Below are 18,232 nucleotides of genomic sequence, written 5' to 3'. Positions count from 1 at the left end.
GACAGCAGCCACCCCCCAACAGACAGCCTGGTACCAATCAGGATCCGTTTTAATCATTGTTGCAGTGTGTAAACATCAGTTACTGTCCATTAATGCTCTGTCGGGCTGAGCAGCAGGAGATACGTGGTTACAAGCCTAGATTATGCTGGCGTCTATGAGCGGGTTAGAGGGGACTCTGCGCGGAGCCCCCGAGACAGCTTACTGCACTCTGCCTCGGAGCACGAACCTAAATGCTAATTTGGCATTATGGAGCCTGCCTGGCTCTGCCCCCAGGCTGGGCCAGGCCTTCCCAGCTGGGACAGGAGCAGCTCTGCCCCCAGGCCGGGCCGGGCCCTGCACTGCAGCTCCAGGGCTCTGCCCGGGCCAACTGTTCAGGTCAAACGAGCCCTCTCCCAGCTGGAGCCAGCAGCGGGAGGAGTTCAGCTGCCCCCGCCCCAAGGCAGTGGCGGGCTGGGGGGAGCTCCCAGCCCCGGGGAGCGGGGAAAGGTGGATGGAGCAGGTGAGAGGCACGTTGATTGCAACCTGGCTGCAGGTCGTACATTCCTCAGCGAAGGCCCTCGCTCAGGCCGGGGCTGTCCTGGGCAGGGGGCACTACAGATCCTCATCGCCAATGCCCTCAAAGGCGTAATTGCCGTGGAAGTCGTTAGCGCCCACGTCGTTAGCAGAGCTGGAGTGGCTGATCCCACGCAGGCTGACAGAAGTGAGCTTGCTCTGTGGAGAAGGGAGATGTTAGGGAGGACAGCCCTAGCTCCCCTACCCGCTTAGCCTGAGGTGTCTGGTGCACCCACACACAACTCACCGAGAGTTTGGCCATGGGCTCCCAGGAGGCGTCAGGTGAGTCCTGTGAGGGCAGCACAGTTGGGCAGCACAGGGTCATGGGACACAACACCCACCCCTCCTTCCACCTGCCCCCTCCATCCCCAGGGAGTCTGGCTCACTGCAGGACCTCGTTCCCTTGGCAGGGCTCTGGAAGCAGGGCACCACCGCCCTGCTGTCCTCTGGACTTGCCCCAGCCCTGCCCCGGGGCAGTGCCTCCTCTGGAGGCAATGAGTTCTGATTCACAAACCGTCAGAGCCTGTGACTGCCCGTGTCCCTCACCCAGGGCTGCAGGGTCACACTCACCAGCAGCGGGGGTGACTTGACGGCTTGCTGGCTGTCCGAGCGCCGCAGGGCCCCGTTCACGCGCCGCCGGAACATCTGCAGAGCAGCTCAGCTCAGCCACAGCGCCCAGCGTCAGCCCTGGGCTTATAACCAGCCCTGGGATGCCGGCCCCATCCCGAGGGGAGCGCTCAGGACCCAGCCCAGGCCCTAGGAAGTCACAGGGCCAGGCTGGGATCCCACTCCAGAGCCATCATCCAGCGCCAGCCCTCACCTTGCGGATGCTGCCTCCAGATTTTTTCACCATCAGCTCATCCACCATGGACTGCAAGCAGATACTCAGCATGATGGCCTGCAAGGGAGAAGTGTCACAGGGCTCTGTGCAGGGCCCAGCCCTTCCCCTGACAGCCACCCCCAGCCCGCCATGCAGGCAGCTCTACCTGTGGGCTGGTGATGGTGACCCACTGCAGCCGGTCCTTGCTCATCAGGTACTCAAAAGCCAGCTCCAGCTTCACCTCGGACTTGCCTGGGCTGCTCCCCGAAGGGCCATTGTTCATGGGCACCTGCAGGGACACACACCAAGGCTGGGAGCCTCCAGAGGGGAAGGAGCAGCTCCCCAGACAGCAGTGCAGCTCGAGGGCAGCACCGAGCCAAGTGTGGGACACCTGCCCAGTGCCCACCAGTCCTCTGCCACTGTCAAGTCCCCTCCAGTGTCCTCACACCAATGATCCCCTCAGCCCCAAGGCATGACTCAGACCCTCTCCAGGCCCGCTGGGCCAGAGGCTGGAGTCAGAGCCAGCACCTTTCCTAGGAAGGGGTGTCCCCCCAGCCCCTCCCTGCTCCCCAGGCGTCACTCACCGAGGATGTGACCCGCCAGCACCGCATGCGAGTGACCTTGAAGCTGCCCTCCTTGATCTGCTCGTTGGGCAGCCGCACCTGGAAGTTGAGCTCGTTGTTGCCTGCGCTGACCACGACGTGGCAGCCCTTCTCAGGGAAATCCGTGACACAGGGGTCGAACTTGAGATAGCCGTAGTACTTGAGGGTCTGCGCCAGGCGGATGAACTGCAGGCAGGGCAGGGGTGCTCAGCAACAGGACACCACCCCGTACCACACAGGAGAGGGCTGGTGCAGAGCCAGAGCTGCCCCGGTCGTGGTGGCACTGTTCCCTGTCCTACCTCCTTCTTGGAGACCTTCTCCTGCAGGGACTTCAGCTGCCGGTGCTGCTCCTTGTTGACAAGGATCCACCCGTGTTCGATGTCTGACACCGTCTGCAGGCAGCAGAGGCTGGTGAGCGCCTGGGACCGGAGCCCCCCAGCCCCTGCACAGTGTCTGTCCTCACCTGGCTGTGCCACACCAACCCTCACCTGTGCATACAGCAGGTTCAGCCCCACACGGTGCTCCATCACATCGTCGTCATAGGCTGAGTCCCAGTAGCTGGAAGGGAACCACAGGGGTTAGCCTGCTCCAGCAGTGAGGAGAAAATCACCCTCCTGTGGGCTGGTAACCATCAGTCATCATGCCCTGCTCCCCATCTAAACCAGCTGCCATGGGAAGGCAGGAATGAGCTGAGCACAGCAGGGCAGCCCCTGCTCCAGTGTCATGGTCGGGGATGCTCATGTGCATTCCTGGGGGCCAAAGCATCAGTGGGCAGCAATGGCAGGAGGGGAGGGTCCCTGTGTGGAACCAGGAGCCCTGGGCAGCAATGGCAGGAGGGGAGGGTCCCTGTGTGGAACCAGGAGCCCTGGGCACCACCCCAGTGCTGCCCCGCTCACCTCTTGCGCAGGATGATCTGGAACTCGGGGTTGTGCAGGCTGGTCACTGACACGTAGGGCAGCTCAAACTCCTGCAGCTTCCTCACAACTGCGGGGAAACAGCAGCTCAGCAGCCCCTCTGGGCAGCAGGATCCCCATGGCCCCACACCAGGGTGCCCCCAGGAGCACAGCTGTGCCCCCAGCCAGGGCAGGGGCACACAGCCCTCACTCCAGGCAGGGGCACAGCACGTGTCCCACCACAGCGGGCTCTACTCACAGGAGAAAGCTCCATCCTTGGTCTCCCTCACTAGGAAGAGGCTGAAGTAGCCAACCAGGTCATCTGGCAGATCCAGCTTGGAGGCCACAGCCTGGGAGGAAGAGCAGGACAGTCCCAATACAGTCCCAGCATGGTGGCCAGACCCAGCCCATGTGCATTCCGAGGCCTCCCAACAGCAGGAAGGCAGCACCTCTGCTGCCCTGAGCCAGGCCTGGGCTCCTGGCAACCAGGAAACAGCGAGGGAACCCCAAACACCAGCCTGGACCCAGACACACCCTGCAGCACACCCATCCCAGCTCCAGCTCTCAGCCCCACCAGGGCAGCCCTGCTCCAGGGTGGGCAGGGTGCAGGGGAGGGCAGGGGGGCTACCAGGCTGAGAGAGCCCCAGCCGTGAGGGAAAGCCCAGGAGGCAGCAGGAGGGGCTGGTCCCAGCCAGCAGGACAGCTGTGGCACCTCGAGGACATCCTCTGTCTGGTCCGACGTCAGGATGGTGACCTTGACCTTCTGCCCGTTGGAGAGCAGCACCTCCAGCAGCACCTCCTCCGTGGGGATCTGCTGCGTCTCCTGCACAGAGAACAGCGCTGGCACCCAGCCCCTCACACAGCCGGGGGCACGCAGCTGGCACAGGTGTGCCCTCACCTGCTGGGCCTTGCGCAGGAAGCTGTTGAAGGTCTCGCTGCCGCCCAGCGTCGGGTCCTGCCGCACTGCAGGAGGGGCACGAGCGGTCAGGAGTCCCGTGGGAAGGGACAGGGACACAGAACCCTCCCTGGCCCTTGTGCTGCCCTGGGCCAGCCAGGGAACCCCTGCACCCCCTCTGTGCCAGGGCAGGGCAGGGGCTGGCACAGGAGCTGGCACCCGGGGGACAAGGCCATCAAACGCCAGGGCTGGCACAGGAGCTGGCACCCGGGGGACAAGGCCATCAAACGCCAGGGCTGGCACAGGAGCTGGCACCCGGGGGACAAGGCCATCAAACACCAGGGCTGGCACAGGAGCTGGCACCCGGGGGACAAGGCCATCAAACGCCAGGGCTGGCACAGGAGCTGGCACCCGGGGGACAAGGCCATCAAACGCCAGGGCTGGCACAGGAGCTGGCACCCGGGGGACAAGGCCATCAAACGCCAGGGCTGGCACAGGAGCTGGCACCAGGGGACAAGGCCATCAAACACCAGGGCTGGCACAGGAGCTGGCACCCGGGGGACAAGGCCATCAAACGCCAGGGCTGGCACAGGAGCTGGCACCCGGGGGACAAGGCCATCAAATGCCAGGGCTGCCCTGGCAGGTGCAAGAGGGACCACAGGGAACGGAGCGGGGCAGGGAGGAAGGCATGGGCCGTGCCCTGCCCAGCTTACCGGCCTGCATGTACTTCTCCAGCTGCTCCCGGCGCTGCTCTACCTCTGCTGGGGTGAGCGTGAAGATCTTCTTTGGGGGGAAGGCTGGGACCACGTTGGCACCATACTCCTTCCTCAGCTGGGACAAGAACAGAGTGCTGCTGCAGGACCCCCACCTCGCTGACCCCAGGGACCGGGCAAGGGGCGCAGAGAGCTGCCAGCACCAGAGCCCCGCTGGAAGGTGAGGAGCAGGAGCTCTGCCCCGGTGTCCCCATACCTGCTCGTGCAGGCCCAGGAGCTGGCTGTAGCGCACCCGGCAGTGCAGCACCCCGTTCACGTGGATGTTGTAGGCCTGCAGGGAGAGAGGCCCTCAGAGCCAGCACTGCCAGCTGCAGGAGCCCCCCAGGAGATGCCCAGAGAGCCCCCAGGAGAAGGCAACATCCCTGAGCACCCTGCCCAAGGGCAGAATGGTTCAGGAATATGAGCACACCCAGGAGATGTGCCGCTGGACAGCAGGAAGGTCTGACCCTGTGTGCCCAGCCCTGGGGAGCACAGAGCCACGCTGCAGCCCCACGGACAGCCCTCCCCACTGCCAGGGCTTCAAAAGGAACAGGTCCCCAGATGAACTCTGGCTCAGCCCCTGCTGATGCCACAGGCTGGGCACAGCTGGGAGTGCAGAGCACACAGGAACACCTGGCAGAGCACAGCTGGGAGTGCAGAGCACACAGGAACACCTGGCAGAGCACAGCTAGGAATGCAGAGCACACAGGAACACCTGGCTGAGCACAGCTGTGAGTGCAGAGCACACAGGAACACCTGGCTGAGCACAGAGCACACAGGGAACACCTGGAACACCTGGCAGAGCACAGCTGTGAGTGCAGAGCACACAGGGAACACCTGACTGAGCACAGCTGGGAGTGCAAAACGCACAGGGAACACCTGACTGAGCACAGAGCACACAGGGAACACCTGGCTGATCACAGAGGGAACACCTGGCAACCCCATGGTCCAGCTCCCAGCACCTCACCCTACACACAGAGTCCCTTCACGGACAGCAGCGTCCTGCCGCCCCCACAGCACCGTTTGGGAGGGCATGAGGATGGCCACGAGCCCGCAGCCAGCCACGGCAGCCCAGCCCAGCCTCCAGGGACGGCCCGGTGCCCTCCTGCTCCTGGGCACTGCCCAGCCAGGCCGGGGCTCACACGGGCACCTCCCCACCCAAGCCAGCCCGGTGCCTCGGGGCTGCTGCGGGACACCGGGAGGGACGGGCAGCCCCACACCCGCCCGCATCAGGGCTCCGCATCAGCCGCGGCTCCTGCCCAGCCCCGGGGAGCCTCGGCAGCGGCGGAGGGCAAAGGGCAGGGGGGTCACAAGGACGAAATGCCTCGAGGGCTGCCCGCTCCTGCGGCCCGGGAGCAGCTGCAGCTCCCGCGGATGGCCAGGGCTCTGCATCGCCGCTCACACCGGCACCGGGCTGCCCCCTCGGGACCGCGCCCCACCGCGGGGTCCCGGGGCATCCCCGGAGAGCGATCTCGGCACCCGGGGCCAGCGTGGGTGTTGGAGCGCAGGGCTGCCCACCCTCCCCCCGAGAGAGAGCAGCGATCCGGACCCTGGGCCAGCCTGCGGGCTCTGCCGGCCCCGGGAAGGGCTCCGGGCACTCGGAGTCCCGGCCCCGCTCCGGAGGCGCTCCCGGCGCAGGGACCAAAACAGGAAGCCGGGACAAACGGACGGACGGGCGGGCCAGGACGAGCCGGGGCTGGGATGGGACCGGACGGGGCCCCCGCGGGCTGCCCGCCCCCGGCCGCGGCACCGGGCAGGGCAAGGTCCTGACACCCGGGGCTGCTCCGGGACCTCCCGCGCCCGATCCGGAGCCGCGGGGGCGGCGGGGCCCGATCCCTGCTCGGCCCTGGCACAGGGCGCCGGCCGGGGATGGCGGCGGGCCGGGACCTGCCCGCCTCGCCCGGCCCCGGTCCCGGTCCCGATCCCGACCCGCCACCGCGCCGGGGCTGCGGATCCGCACGGCCCCAGCGGGGCCGCACCGCGCCCGGGCCGAGGAGCCGCGCCGCCCACTCGGCTCCGTTCTGCGGGGCGGCTCCGTGCTGCGGGACAGCTCCGCTCCCTCGGCCCCGCTCACCACGTAGGCGGGGGCGCCGCCGTCCCCGGCGCGGGTCTCGGTCTCGGGAATGGAGAAGTGCATGGCCGGGCCGAGCGCGCCCCCGCTACCCGCCTCCCGCCGCCGCCATCTCGGGCCAGCACTCCCCGCGATGGCAGGGAGTGGGCAGCACCGCCCGCCCCAGGGCCGCCCCGCTCCGCCCCGCCCGGGGCCGTCGCTCTCCGCCCGCCCCGCTTGGCCCCGCTCCGCCCGCCCCGGGGCCGCCCCGCCGTGCCGTGCCCGCCCCGCCCCGAGCGGCCCCGCCGGGGCTGCAGGCGCGCCCGCGGCGCGTGCCCGCGGCGGGACGGGACCGGGGGGCGGGGCCCGGAGGGAGCCCCGGGAACGGACCGGCCCGCACCGGGGGTGACGTCACCGCGTCACGGAGAGCGGCGGACGTGCGCGGTCACGTGGCGCCGCCTGGCCGGCAGGGGGCGCTGAGGGCGGCGCCATGGCGGAGCGTGAGGGTGAGTGCGGGACCGGACACGGGGACCGGCTCCGGGACGAGACCCGGCCGCGCTCACGCTCCCGTCATTCTAGGTGCGAACCCCGAGGGAGCTGCGCCAGTGGCGGCGGGACCGCAGGTGAGCGGGGCCGGGGCCGGTGTGAGGCCGGGCTGCGGAGCGGGGCCGGGGCCGGTGTGAGGCCGGGCTGCGGAGCGGGGCCGGGGCCGGTGTGAGGCCGGGATGCGGAGCGGGGCCAGGCCGCCTGACGGTGTGTGCCCACAGGCGCCGGAGCTCTCCCGGGAGGAGAAGCTGCAGCTGCGGAAGGAGAAGAAGCAGCAGAAGAAGAAGAAGAGGAGCGAGAAGGGGCCGTCGGCCGAGCCCGCGGAGCTCGGTGCGCCCCCCGAGGCGGGGCAGCCGCGGGGTGAGCGCCGCCGTCCCCGCGAGCCCCGAGCGGGGCAGCGCCGGGCTGGCAGCGCCCGGAGCCCGCAGGGTCTTACAGCGGGACCCCTGGGGTGTAGCCCCGGTCCGGGCCCTCGGCCCTCGGGCGGCCGCGTTACCGTGGGCACTGCAGTAGAGAGAGCGCAGTCCCCTGCCCCGGGAGCGCGGGGCTGCCCCGGCGTGCCGTGCCGTGCCGTGCCGTGCCGTGCCCCCGGCGTGCCGAGTCAGCTGCACCGTGCCGAGGGCCTGGAGCCCCTTAGGGCCCGGAGGGCTCTCCCTGCCGCGGGCTGCCCGTCACACTGGGCTGCATCTCCCGGCCAGACTGGGCACAGACTCCCCTTTCCTCCCCGCAGCAGCTGCTCAGCCCACGTCCCCCCCTGCCCCCGCTGATGGCCCCGGTGACGGCGAGAAACCCGCGGGGGGCAAGAGCAAAGCGGAGCTGCGAGCGGAGCGCCGCGCTAAGCAGGAGGCTGAGCGGGCCCAGAAGCTGGCCAGGAAGGCAGAGCTGAGCCAGGCAGCCTCGGCGGCCAAGCCCCGGCAGAGCCCCACCGAGCCGCAGTCCAGTAAGGCTGTCAGCACCACGGGGTGGGGAGCAGAGGGCAGGCGAGCAGGATGGGAGGCTCTGCTGTGGGCTCGGGCCAGGGATGCCTGTGTCATCCATCCATGCTCTGGGTTCTGCCTGTCCCTGGGTGCTGCCCTGCCTTCCCTGAATCTGGGGGGCACCAAAGCAGCTTGGTCTCATCCCAGCCATCCTTGCAGTGGTGAAGCGGCTGCCAGAGCATGTGCAGGTGGATGACCCTGCTGCCCAGAGGAAACTGGCCAAGAAACTGGAGAGGCAGCAGGTAGGAGGACTGGGTGACAGGCTGCACACCTGGGGCAGCTGTGCTGCAGAGGGCCTGGGGGGCACATGGTGGGACCAAGGCCTGCTCTCTGAAGGGGAGAGGGGAACTTTGCGTGCCCTGAGCAAGTGCTGGGTGTGACTGGTGGCCCTGGAACGAGCAGAGCACAGGATGAGCCATCACCACACTTGGCTGCAGGTACCTCTGAGGCAGGACTATGGCACCAAGGTGAACCTGTTCTCCCACCTCCACCAGTACAGCCGCAAGAAGCCACTGACGCAGCAGATGAGGTACAGGGCCTCCCCAGCCGAGGGCTCTGCTCTGGCTGGCCTGGCTGCAGAACGGCTCTGCAGGAGGGCTGTCATAGTCCTGCATGTGGGATACGCCTGATGGAGTGGTGCGGGACGTTTTGCTTGCTTTGGGGACTGGCAGTAGGGGCAGCCTAGTATCTTTGTTATGAGGAGAGTGCAGGGCCATAGGAGAAGGGGCTGTGAGGTAAGCCTGGCTCCTCAGGTTACTGCCAGCCCCCTTCCTGGGCTGTTCCTTGGGTTGTTGGGCTGGGGCTCATAAATGTTGGGTGTTCTGGGCCACAGAGGTGCTGACAGCTCCCTCCCCTGGTCCCTGCAGCATCCCCTCCACAGTGATCCACCCCGCAGTGATGCGCCTGGGCCTGCAGTACTCGCAGGGCATCATCAACGGCTCCAATGCCCGCTGCATCGCGCTGCTCGAGGTCTTCAAACAGGTACCTGAGCAGCCCCCTGGCAGCAGGGGCTCTGTGCTGCGTGCAGGAGTGTGTTCTGTACCCTTCCTGCTGGGGCTGTGTCTGTGCTCAGTCATGCTCAGCCTCTTCCTTTGGGTCGTGCACGGCAGGGTCCTTGTGTGGCGCTGCCACTGCTGTTTGTGTCCCTGGAGCACCCTTTGCCCCTCCAGGCAGCGTGTCAGGCTGTGCACGACGTGTGTGCCCCAGCACCTGTGCCCTGAGATCACCCTCCCTTTCTTCTTGTCCCAGCTGATCCGGGATTACTCCACTCCCCCCAACGAGGAGCTGTCACGGGACCTGGTGGCCAAGCTGAAGCCACACATCAGGTGAGGGCTCCCAGTGCCAGAGCAGAGGGACCAAAGCTCCACAGAGTGTGGTCCATTGTTCACGTCTCTGGGTTGGTGTCCACCCAAACTTTGGCTGACTTTCCTAGGCTGCTGCCTTCCTGCCCACCGTCCCTCTCCCTGCCTTGGCCCTCCAGGCTGCTTTGGAGCTAAGCCCCTTTCTTCTGCAGCTTCCTGAACCAGTGCCGGCCTCTCTCAGCCAGCATGGGCAATGCCATCAAGTTCCTCAAGAAGGAGATATCGTGCTTGCCTGACACCCTGAGAGAGGATGAGGTGAGTGGCCTTGCTCCGTGGCAGGCTCCAGGCCCTGGGTGAAGGAGCTGAGCAGGGATGGGATGCAGACTCACAACAGTGGAATTGAAAGCTTGTTACTAGGGGCAAGAGCCTGATCCCGACCTGGCTCAAATCAGGGAGCTGCTGAGAGCAGGAAAGTCTGTATGTGATGTCTCTCCCCAGGCAAAGGAGAAGCTCCAGGACGTGATCGACAAATACCTGCGAGAGAAGATTGTCCTGGCAGCTGAGGCCATCTCAAGGTCTGCCTTTGAGAAGATCAATGACCACGACGTGATCCTGGTGTATGGATGGTGAGCATGGAGCACAGGCAGCTGATCCCATGGGTAGGAGGAGGGAATGGAGCAGCGTGGGAGGGGAGGCTGTGCTGGTCCTGCACAGGGCTCAGCACTGTCCTACCTGGTGTGAAGTTGGATTCCAGGAGCCCCAGAGCCACAGCTCCCTCCACCCAGGGCACTTACAGAGCAGCCAGGGCTGTTCACTGGATTTTAAACAAACTGCAACAAAGCCAAATGTCGGGAAGCAAAAATACAGCAGTTTGCATCCCAAGAAGTAGAGGTGGGGAAAAGAACCAGAGATTGCTGCAGCAGGAGTCTGGGTATGCTGTGTGTGCTGGGCAGAGCAAGGAGCAGGGGCAGGAGGCCAGTGCAGGGCAGGAGTGTGGTGAGAGGCTGTGGAGTGGCAGAGTCCCTTGTGCTGTCACAGACAGGGAGGTCAGTGCTGCTTCCAGGCAGGGCTGAGACCTTTCCCAGGGTGTGTCCTTGTGCAAGGACAGGGAGACATTGTGCCCTGGGAGCCATCGTGGCAGGAGGGCTCTGGAGGGGCAGCGCTCACCAGGGTGAGGGTGGGCGTTGAGCATGAGGGTGGGTGTTGGGGATGAGGGTGGGCATTGAGGATGAGGGTGGGTATTTAGGGTGGGCATTGAGGATGAGGGGGATGAGGGTGGGCATTGAGGATGAGGGTGGATATTGAGGATGAGGGTGGGTATTTAGGATGAGGGTGGGTATTGAGGATGAGGGTGGATATTGAGGATGAGGGTGGGCATTGAGGATGAGGGTGGGCATTGAGGATGAGGGGGATGAGGGTGGGTATTTAGTGTGGGCATTGAGGATGAGGGTGGATATTGAGGATGAGGGTGGGCATTGAGGATGAGGGTGGGCGTTGGGGATGAGGGTGGGTATTTAGGGTGGGCATTGAGGATGAGGGTGGGCATTGAGGATGAGGGGGATGAGGGTGGGTATTTAGGGTGGGCATTGAGGATGAGGGGGATGATGGTGGGTATTGAGGATGCGGGTGGATATTGAGGATGAGGGTGGGTATTTAGGATGAGGGTGGGTATTTAGGATGAGGGTGGGCGTTGGGGATGAGGGTGGGTATTTAGGGTGGGCATTGAGGATGCAGGTGGGTATTGAGGATGAGGGGGATGAGGGTGGGCATTGAGGATGCGGGTGGGCATTGAGGATGAGGGTGGGCACTGAGCATGAGGACAGCGTCGTGGCCCGGCGGGAGCCTGCTCCGGAGGAGGGCAGCCCCTGACAGACGGCCCTGCCCTGTGCAGCTCGTCGCTGGTGAACCGCACGCTGTGCGACGCCCACGCCAAGCAGGGCCGCGCGTTCCGCGTGATCGTGGTGGACAGCCGGCCGCGCCTGGAGGGCCGCGAGACGCTGCGGCGCCTGGTGCGGCACGGCATCCACTGCACCTACGTCATGATCAACGCCATCTCCTACGTGCTGCCCGAGGTGAGGGGCTGCCATGTGCTGGGGAGTGGGGGGTCTGTCAGGGCCCCGGTGTCGCAGACATATTTTATGAAAAATCCTTTCTTCGGGAGTTTTCCTCCTGAGAAGCTGAGAGGCCTCAGGAACAAAATGTAAACAATGGTTATCTGCTGCTGTGGAATGCAACAGGTGCATCTGTGATTGGCCCATGTTAGTTGTTTCTAATTAATGGCCAATCACAGTCAGCTTTTGTTATCGTTCTTTCTTTTTCTATTCTTTCTTTCTATTCTTTCTTTCTATTCTTTTCTATTCTTAAGGATTTCTTAGAAGAAATCCTTTCTTCTATTCTTTGAGTATAGTTTTAATATAATATATATCATAAAATAATAAATCAAGCCTTCTGAAACACAGAGTCAGATCTTCATCTCTTCCCTCATCCTAATACCCTTGTGAACATGGTCACACCCCAGGACAAGGTGAGAGATGAGAATCTGACTCCAAGTTCTCAGAAGGCTCATGTCATGTCATGTCATATCATATCATATCATATCATATCATATCATATCATATCATATCATATCATATCATCTTATGCTATACTAAAACTATACTGAAGAAAGAGAAAGGATACATCAGAAGGCATACCAAGAATGAATAATAAAACCCCGTGACTCCTCAGAGCCTCGACATAGCTGGGCCATGATTGGTCATTAAATCAAAACAATTTGCATGCTGGATGAACAGTCTCCAAATCACATTCCAAAGCAGCAAAACAGGGAGGAGCTGAAGCTTCCCAGCTTCCCAGGAGAAGAAATCCTGGCAAAGGGATTTCTCAGTTAACACCATGGTGAGAGGGGAGGCTGCAGCGTGACCAAAGGCGTGACAGAGGCTGTGTTTCCCCGGCAGGTGTCCAAGGTGCTGCTGGGAGCCCACGCCCTGCTGGCCAATGGCTCTGTCATGTCCCGCGTGGGCACCTCGCAGATCGCGCTGGTCTCCAAGGCCTACAACGTGCCCGTCCTCGTCTGCTGCGAGACGTACAAGTTCTGTGAGCGGGTGCAGACAGATTCCTTTGTCTCCAACGAGCTGGGTACGCCTTCTGTCCCTTTCCCCCCAGCTGGCACGTTCTCTCCCAGTGCCTGCCATACCATGACGGGCTGCTCGGCCCTGCCATCCCCCCTCCTGGGCAGGGGGTCCCTTGCAGGCAGGGGTGGTATGTGCTGCTCCAGGGGCAGGATGGAGAGGTGCTGTCCCCGCCACGATCCTGATTGCTTCTCCACTCTCTGCAGATGACCCTGATGACCTGATTGTGCTCCGGAAGGGCCAGGCCCAGCTTGGGGGCTGGGCAGAGAACAAGTCCCTGCGCCTGCTTAACCTGGTCTATGATGTGACGCCCCCAGACCTAGTGGATTTGGTCATCACAGACTTGGGCATGATCCCCTGCACCTCAGTGCCTGTGGTCCTGCGCGTGAAGAACGTGGATCAGTAGTTGGAGCAGCTGCATGGACACTAATAAACCAGGCCCCAGTACTCTGTGTGTGCCATCTGTGGTGTGGCAGAGCCCTGGCACCCGTGTCATCCATGTCATCCAGAGCTGGCACAGCTCCGCACCTTCCTTGGGGCCTCTCCTCCCACTCCATGCTGCAGCATAGATGGGTCTTCCCTGTCCCCAGGCCGTCCTCTGGGGAATCCGTGACAGTGTGTCGATGGCCCCTGGCCGAGCTGGGCTGGTGGGGGACAGCCAGGGTCCCTCTGGAACCAGCCCCGGAGAGCGCCCGTACCCCGCGGGGCCGGCCGTGCCCGAGCGGGGAAGCGGGAACGACCGGCGGTGCTCCGGGGCCCGAGCGGGACCGGCACCGGCACGCGGCTCCCGGACCGCCGGGGGCGGAGCCTGCCGCCGGGGGCGGGGCCATGCAAATCTCACTGCTGCTCTGGCAGGGCCAGCCGAGCCCTCACGGGGCGTGTCCATGCAAATTGACTCCACCGCGCGGCATGACGGGACACAGCCCGGTCAGGAACCCCTCTGCCCTCCCGCGTGCGGGCCGGGCCGGGCCAGGCCGTGCCGTGCGGGAGCTGCGGGCTCACAGCGCACGGAAGGAATTACACCGGGCAGATAGCTGCAGTCCGGGTGTGCTGGCCCGTGCGACATCACCACTGCAGCATAATTTGTGTTAGGGGAGATGGTGCTGGTATTCTCTGATATCCTTGTTTGGAGGGAGAGTTGTGATCAAGGCTGCCTAGCTACAGGTGGTGTGCACACGTTGTTTGTAGCAGTCTGTACAGCAGCAGTGTTGCAAGCCCGACTCCACGGGGCCTCGGCGCCCATCCCTGCCCCATCTCCATCTCTGCTTAAATGCCCCAGGCTCTCTCCAGGCTCCGGCCCGCGGGTCCAGAAGCGCCTCCGGCCCCACAGAGCGCTCGGTGGGACGGCAAGACTCGGATTAGCGTGCCGGCCAGCCCTCCGACCTCGCGGGAGGGACACACGGGCAGAGACTTGGTCCGACTCGGGGTGCACCAAATTCCCACTCTGTAAGTCCGGCTGAACTGGCAGACTCGGCCGGGTGTGACCCAGACGGTGCTCACCGAGGACCCCGTTCACCGGGGTGTTTCCCTGCTCCTGCAGACACGGCGTGGGACAGGCCGGGATCATCCCCCCTTCGATGGCAGCAGTCCATGGGCCCCTTTAGGGATCTACTGGCCACTTACTGCAGGGAATGGGATCTGTCTCCTGGGCACCGGCACGGCCTGTTCGGAGAGAGCGCCCTGGGATGCCCCTGAACCCTCGGCTATCCTCGAACCGCACACCGAGAGCACCACCGGACCGGGCTGCCCTCGCTGCTTGCCGGACCTGCCGGAGAATCCCAGACCCCTCGCGGGTCGCCTTCAGCACCCGCGGGTCCCACATCCCGCGGCTCCCGCGGCCGCCGGCTGTCCACCGCCCGGTCACCGACCACGGAGAGCAGAACCCGCGGCTCAGGTCCCGTCCGAAACCGAGCATTAGCAGGAGGACAGAACTTACACCGGGGTATCATTCAGATCTGTCATTAACCAGGAAAACCAGGGGAGAGCGCGAACGCAGTCCCCCACTACCACAAATTATGCAGTCGAGTTTCCCGCATTTGGGGAAATCGCAGGGGTCAGCACACCCGGAGTGCAAGGGATGAGCCTCGCCCTGGGAAAACCACCTGCCTGATCATGGTGTCTCCCCTGCCAGGTAAGTATGCCCCACCCGCCCCAACGCCCGCCTGCCCCGCACAACGCACGCCCGCCCAGCACACGCCCGGCCCGGCCCGGCCCCGACCCCGCCCGGCCCCGCCGCGCTGCGGCCCGGCCCGCACGGCCCGGCACGGCCCGGCCCGCGCCAAGCCCGCGGACGCGCCGGGACAGCGCGGGCTTGGCGCGGGATCGGGCCCGGCATGCCGCGCGGCGGGGAACTCATTTGCATGGACACGCCCACAGCCGCCGCAGCGCCGGCACCGGCCCCGGGCTCTGCTCCCGCCGGCCGGGCCGGGGCTGCGGGGTCCCCTCCCCGCCCGCGCCGGCTCTGGGCCAGCCCCACGGCACCGGGACAGGAGCTGGGACAGGAGCTGGGACAGGAGCTGGACTGACCCGGGCCAGCCCCACGGCACCGGGACAGGGGCTGGGACAGGAGCTGGACTGACCCGGGCCAGCCCCATGGCCCCGGCACAGGAGCTGGGACAGGAGCTGGACTGACCCGGGCCAGCCCCACGGCACCGGGACAGGAGCTGGGACAGGAGCTGGACCGACCCGGGCCAGCCCCACGGCACCGGGACAGGAGCTGGACCGAGCCGGGCCGTCAGCGCTCGGCAGGGCTGAGCAAACGAGGGACCGGCCCCGGCAAGGAGAGTGTGAAAAATGTTTTTTTGTGATTCGTGTCGATGGGCAATGGAATCAGCAAATGCCTGTATCTGCTGCTGCAAAAGTTAACCCAGTCCCCCGGGATAACTACAAAGAACGGTTTTGAAACTTTCTGACCAAATAAAGCATAGAACAAAAAAAAAAAAAAAAAAAATAGAAGAAGTATAGTAGAGTAAAGAGATGAGGAAGCAAAAACGATTGATGCTTAGAATAAAATAGAGGAAGTGGTGGTTAAGCTAAGGGATATTGCAACAAAGCAATGAAATGCTTATGTATAACAAAAAGCTTGGTGCACTGGTACCAGACAAAAATTCTGCAGGAGACACGGGTGAAATGCCTCCCTTCAGCTGACCACAAGAAGGACAGGAAGCCGACAACTACTTGGAAAGCTTATGAAATGGCTGATCCCAGCTCATTGATATTTGCTGATTCGGACTAACCAAGCGCACTGGAAAATGCGTTGTCGCCTTAGAAACAGTTCATACCCGCTGGTGAACGTGTAAGCGGTGTGTGCGTGAGGGGAGCGGTGCCTGCCCGGCCCCCCAGCGCTGCTTGCCTGCTCGCTTTAAAATAAAGAAACACAGAAATAAAATTCGGTTTGGCCGTCGAGATTTTGTATCGGGAGGCAGCGCTGGAGCTGCCCGGGTGCCCCTGCCGCGGGTCCGGGGGCGCGGAGCGGCGCAGCCCCGGCCCGGCCGGCGGGAGCAGAGCCCGGGGCCGGTACCGGCGCTGCCGCGGCTGTGGGCGTGTCCATGCAAATGAGTTCCCCGCCGCGCGGCATGCCGGGCCCGATCCCGCGCCAAGCCCGCGCTGTCCCGGCGCGTCCGCGGGCTTGGCGCGGGCCGGGCCGTGCCGGGCCGTGCGGGCCGGGCCGCAGCGCGGCAGGGCCGGGCGGGGTCGGGGCCGGGCCGGGCCGGGCGTGTGCTGGGCGGGCGTGCGTTGTGCGGGGCGGGCGGGCGTTGGGGCGGGTGGGGCATACTTACCTGGCAGGGGAGACACCATGATCAGGCAGGTGGTTTTCCCAGGGCGAGGCTCATCCCTTGCACTCCGGGTGTGCTGACCCCTGCGATTTCCCCAAATGCGGGAAACTCGACTGCATAATTTGTGGTAGTGGGGGACTGCGTTCGCGCTCTCCCCTGGTTTTCCTGGTTAATGACAGAATCAATGTAACACCTTCTGAAAGCGGACGGAGTTTCGTTACCTTCTGTTCTTGGCAGTTACTTTGTTCTCATTCGCTCTTCCGCTCGTCCTTTTCAGAGCGCGTTTTTCTGTGTTTGCAGCTAAAAGCCTCCTTTGCCGCGCATTTCGTTTGTTACGGTTCAGCACTCCCGGAGGTCTCTATGGTCATGGTGACCCCGAGATGTCTTAGGGAGTCTCTCTTGCCAGCCCGGCAGCCGAAGAAGGAGTCAGGATTCTTCTGTTCTCGTTCTCAAGGTTGTTTATTATTTCTTATCTATAACATTCTTTCTCTGACCCCCGAGGTGTGTCTGGCAGGTCGGGTTCAGGCACAGTGACCACCTTCAGAGGCGGCTTTATCTTTTATACTAAAATCTCCGTGTACATTATTTACAATAATTTCCCCATACCTATCACCTATGTTAGACAGTCTGTCTCTGCCCTGAACCAACCGAAAAGTGCCACCATCACAGCAGAAGATGGAGGCCAAGAAGAAGGAGAAAGACTGGACATGCCCAGATTCCTCCATCTTGCCTCCTGACCCCCCTTCTAAAAACTCCAAAATCCTACATTTCACCCTGTGATAAACTATCATTCTACTTAATCTTTCGTAAAGGCTTGTGAATCCTCATACAAGGTTGGCAAATGGTTTTTCCAAGAGCTAAAATGGAAAGCACAGGTGTTTTTGACTCCGTGTCAAGGTCTCCGAGCCCCCTGTCAGGGTCTCGATTCCTCCAGGTTAGCCAGAGGAATTTCCTGCGTTCCGACAAAGCACAACATTGTACGTGGTTTGTTCTATTCAGCAAGAAAGGGGATGAATTCCCTTTTATATCAACTCTTGTGGTTCGCAAGGACCATGAGTTCCCGTCGCTGGAAGTGCGGCAGCACTCGCGGACCCGATCGGTGTGACCGGGACAGCGATCACCGAGCGGGACCGGCATCTCTGCGCCTCCTGCCCGGCTCGGACCCGCTCGGAACGGCTTGGAGCCGCTCGGAACGGCTCGGAACGGCCCGGAACCGCTCGGACCAGCTCTCCGCCACGTGTTCCCCTGGGCCCGCAGGTCGGGGTGGGACCGGCCAGGATCATCCCGACTCCAGACGCGGCATTCCTGACCCCCCTCGGGAGCCGCTCTCCAGTTCCAGCGGGGAATAACCGGGGCACCGGCAGCGCTCGTTTGCGGAGGGCACGGCGGGAGCCCCTTCAGGACCCGAGGCTGTCCCTGAGCCACCTACCGGGGACGGGACGGGGAAGCTGCGATCGAGCTGCGCGCCGTCTGCTGAACGCATCTGCGCGCCGGAGCGCGGCTGCTGAGGCGCCGACATTGGCAGCCTTGAGAGCTCGTAACCGTTCTAAGTGACCCAACGCGAATTTTTCCTGTTTTTGAACCGGAAAACCAGGGGAGAGCGCGAACGCAGTCCCCCACTACCACAAATTATGCAGTCGAGTTTCCCGCATTTGGGGAAATCGCAGGGGTCAGCACACCCGGAGTGCAAGGGATGAGCCTCGCCCTGGGAAAACCACCTGCCTGATCATGGTGTCTCCCCTGCCAGGTAAGTATGCCCCACCCGCCCCAACGCCCGCCTGCCCCGCACAACGCACGCCCGCCCAGCACACGCCCGGCCCGGCCCGGCCCCGACCCCGCCCGGCCCTGCCGCGCTGCGGCCCGGCCCGCACGGCCCGGCACGGCCCGGCCCGCGCCAAGCCCGCGGACGCGCCGGGACAGCGCGGGCTTGGCGCGGGATC

The 18,232-nt window shown here is 63.9% G+C and overlaps 2 protein-coding genes and 3 non-coding genes across 7 annotated transcripts; 2 read left to right on the top strand and 3 right to left on the bottom strand.

Moving 5' to 3' along the window:
• Positions 1-31: 31 nt before the first annotated feature.
• Positions 32-6,717, bottom strand: SNX17 (sorting nexin 17). Its single transcript, XM_063153304.1, has 15 exons — positions 6,589-6,717; positions 4,732-4,806; positions 4,476-4,593; positions 3,766-3,830; positions 3,580-3,690; positions 3,127-3,217; positions 2,871-2,958; positions 2,463-2,532; positions 2,274-2,366; positions 1,957-2,160; positions 1,539-1,661; positions 1,373-1,450; positions 1,123-1,197; positions 800-841; positions 32-711 (listed from the first exon to the last, which is right to left on the bottom strand). The coding sequence occupies exons 1-15, from the start codon at positions 6,649-6,651 to the stop codon at positions 592-594; spliced, it is 1,416 nt and encodes a 471-aa protein (XP_063009374.1). The 5' UTR covers positions 6,652-6,717; the 3' UTR covers positions 32-591.
• Positions 6,718-6,988: 271 nt separating this feature from the next.
• Positions 6,989-12,963, top strand: EIF2B4 (eukaryotic translation initiation factor 2B subunit delta). 3 transcript variants are annotated; one of them, XM_063153300.1, is made up of 13 exons: positions 6,989-7,070; positions 7,144-7,187; positions 7,332-7,470; positions 7,841-8,050; positions 8,247-8,329; positions 8,525-8,616; positions 8,954-9,068; positions 9,336-9,412; positions 9,601-9,703; positions 9,887-10,014; positions 11,280-11,460; positions 12,343-12,523; positions 12,723-12,963. In XM_063153300.1, exons 1-13 carry the CDS (start codon positions 7,055-7,057, stop codon positions 12,920-12,922), a joined length of 1,569 nt encoding a protein of 522 aa, XP_063009370.1. In that variant the 5' UTR covers positions 6,989-7,054; the 3' UTR covers positions 12,923-12,963. The 3 variants fall into 3 exon arrangements, with proteins under 3 accessions (XP_063009370.1, XP_063009373.1, XP_063009372.1); XM_063153303.1 differs by having other exon boundaries at positions 7,040-7,070; positions 7,332-7,440; XM_063153302.1 differs by having other exon boundaries at positions 7,040-7,070; positions 7,844-8,050.
• Positions 12,964-14,491: 1,528 nt separating this feature from the next.
• LOC134416894 (U1 spliceosomal RNA) lies at positions 14,492-14,655 on the bottom strand. Its single transcript, XR_010027445.1, has one exon. It is a non-coding gene; the product is annotated as a U1 spliceosomal RNA (small nuclear RNA).
• A 1,632-nt stretch (positions 14,656-16,287) lies between these two features.
• On the top strand, positions 16,288-16,451 carry LOC134416893 (U1 spliceosomal RNA). The gene has a single exon (XR_010027444.1). It is a non-coding gene; the product is annotated as a U1 spliceosomal RNA (small nuclear RNA).
• A 1,432-nt stretch (positions 16,452-17,883) lies between these two features.
• LOC134416892 (U1 spliceosomal RNA) lies at positions 17,884-18,047 on the bottom strand. Its single transcript, XR_010027443.1, has one exon. It is a non-coding gene; the product is annotated as a U1 spliceosomal RNA (small nuclear RNA).
• Between the last annotated feature and the right edge of the window lie 185 nt (positions 18,048-18,232).

This window comes from Melospiza melodia, chromosome 3 (genome assembly GCF_035770615.1).
Source record: "Melospiza melodia melodia isolate bMelMel2 chromosome 3, bMelMel2.pri, whole genome shotgun sequence".
Taxonomy (NCBI): Eukaryota; Metazoa; Chordata; class Aves; order Passeriformes; family Passerellidae; genus Melospiza; species Melospiza melodia.
This window is presented reverse-complemented; position numbering and strand designations above follow the sequence as displayed.

Coding starts and splice junctions, on each gene's coding strand:
- SNX17 (XM_063153304.1), bottom strand. CDS start 6,651: ATGCACTTCTCCATTCCCGAGACCGAGACCCGCGCCGGGGACGGCGGC. Junction 2,533..2,870: donor CAGATCATCCTGCGCAAGAG/GTGAGCGGGGCA, acceptor GTTCCCTTCCAG/CTACTGGGACTCAGCCTATG. Junction 2,367..2,462: donor TGAACCTGCTGTATGCACAG/GTGAGGGTTGGT, acceptor TGCTGCCTGCAG/ACGGTGTCAGACATCGAACA.
- EIF2B4 (XM_063153300.1), top strand. Junction 9,069..9,335: donor TGCTCGAGGTCTTCAAACAG/GTACCTGAGCAG, acceptor TTCTTGTCCCAG/CTGATCCGGGATTACTCCAC. Junction 10,015..11,279: donor GTGATCCTGGTGTATGGATG/GTGAGCATGGAG, acceptor TGCCCTGTGCAG/CTCGTCGCTGGTGAACCGCA.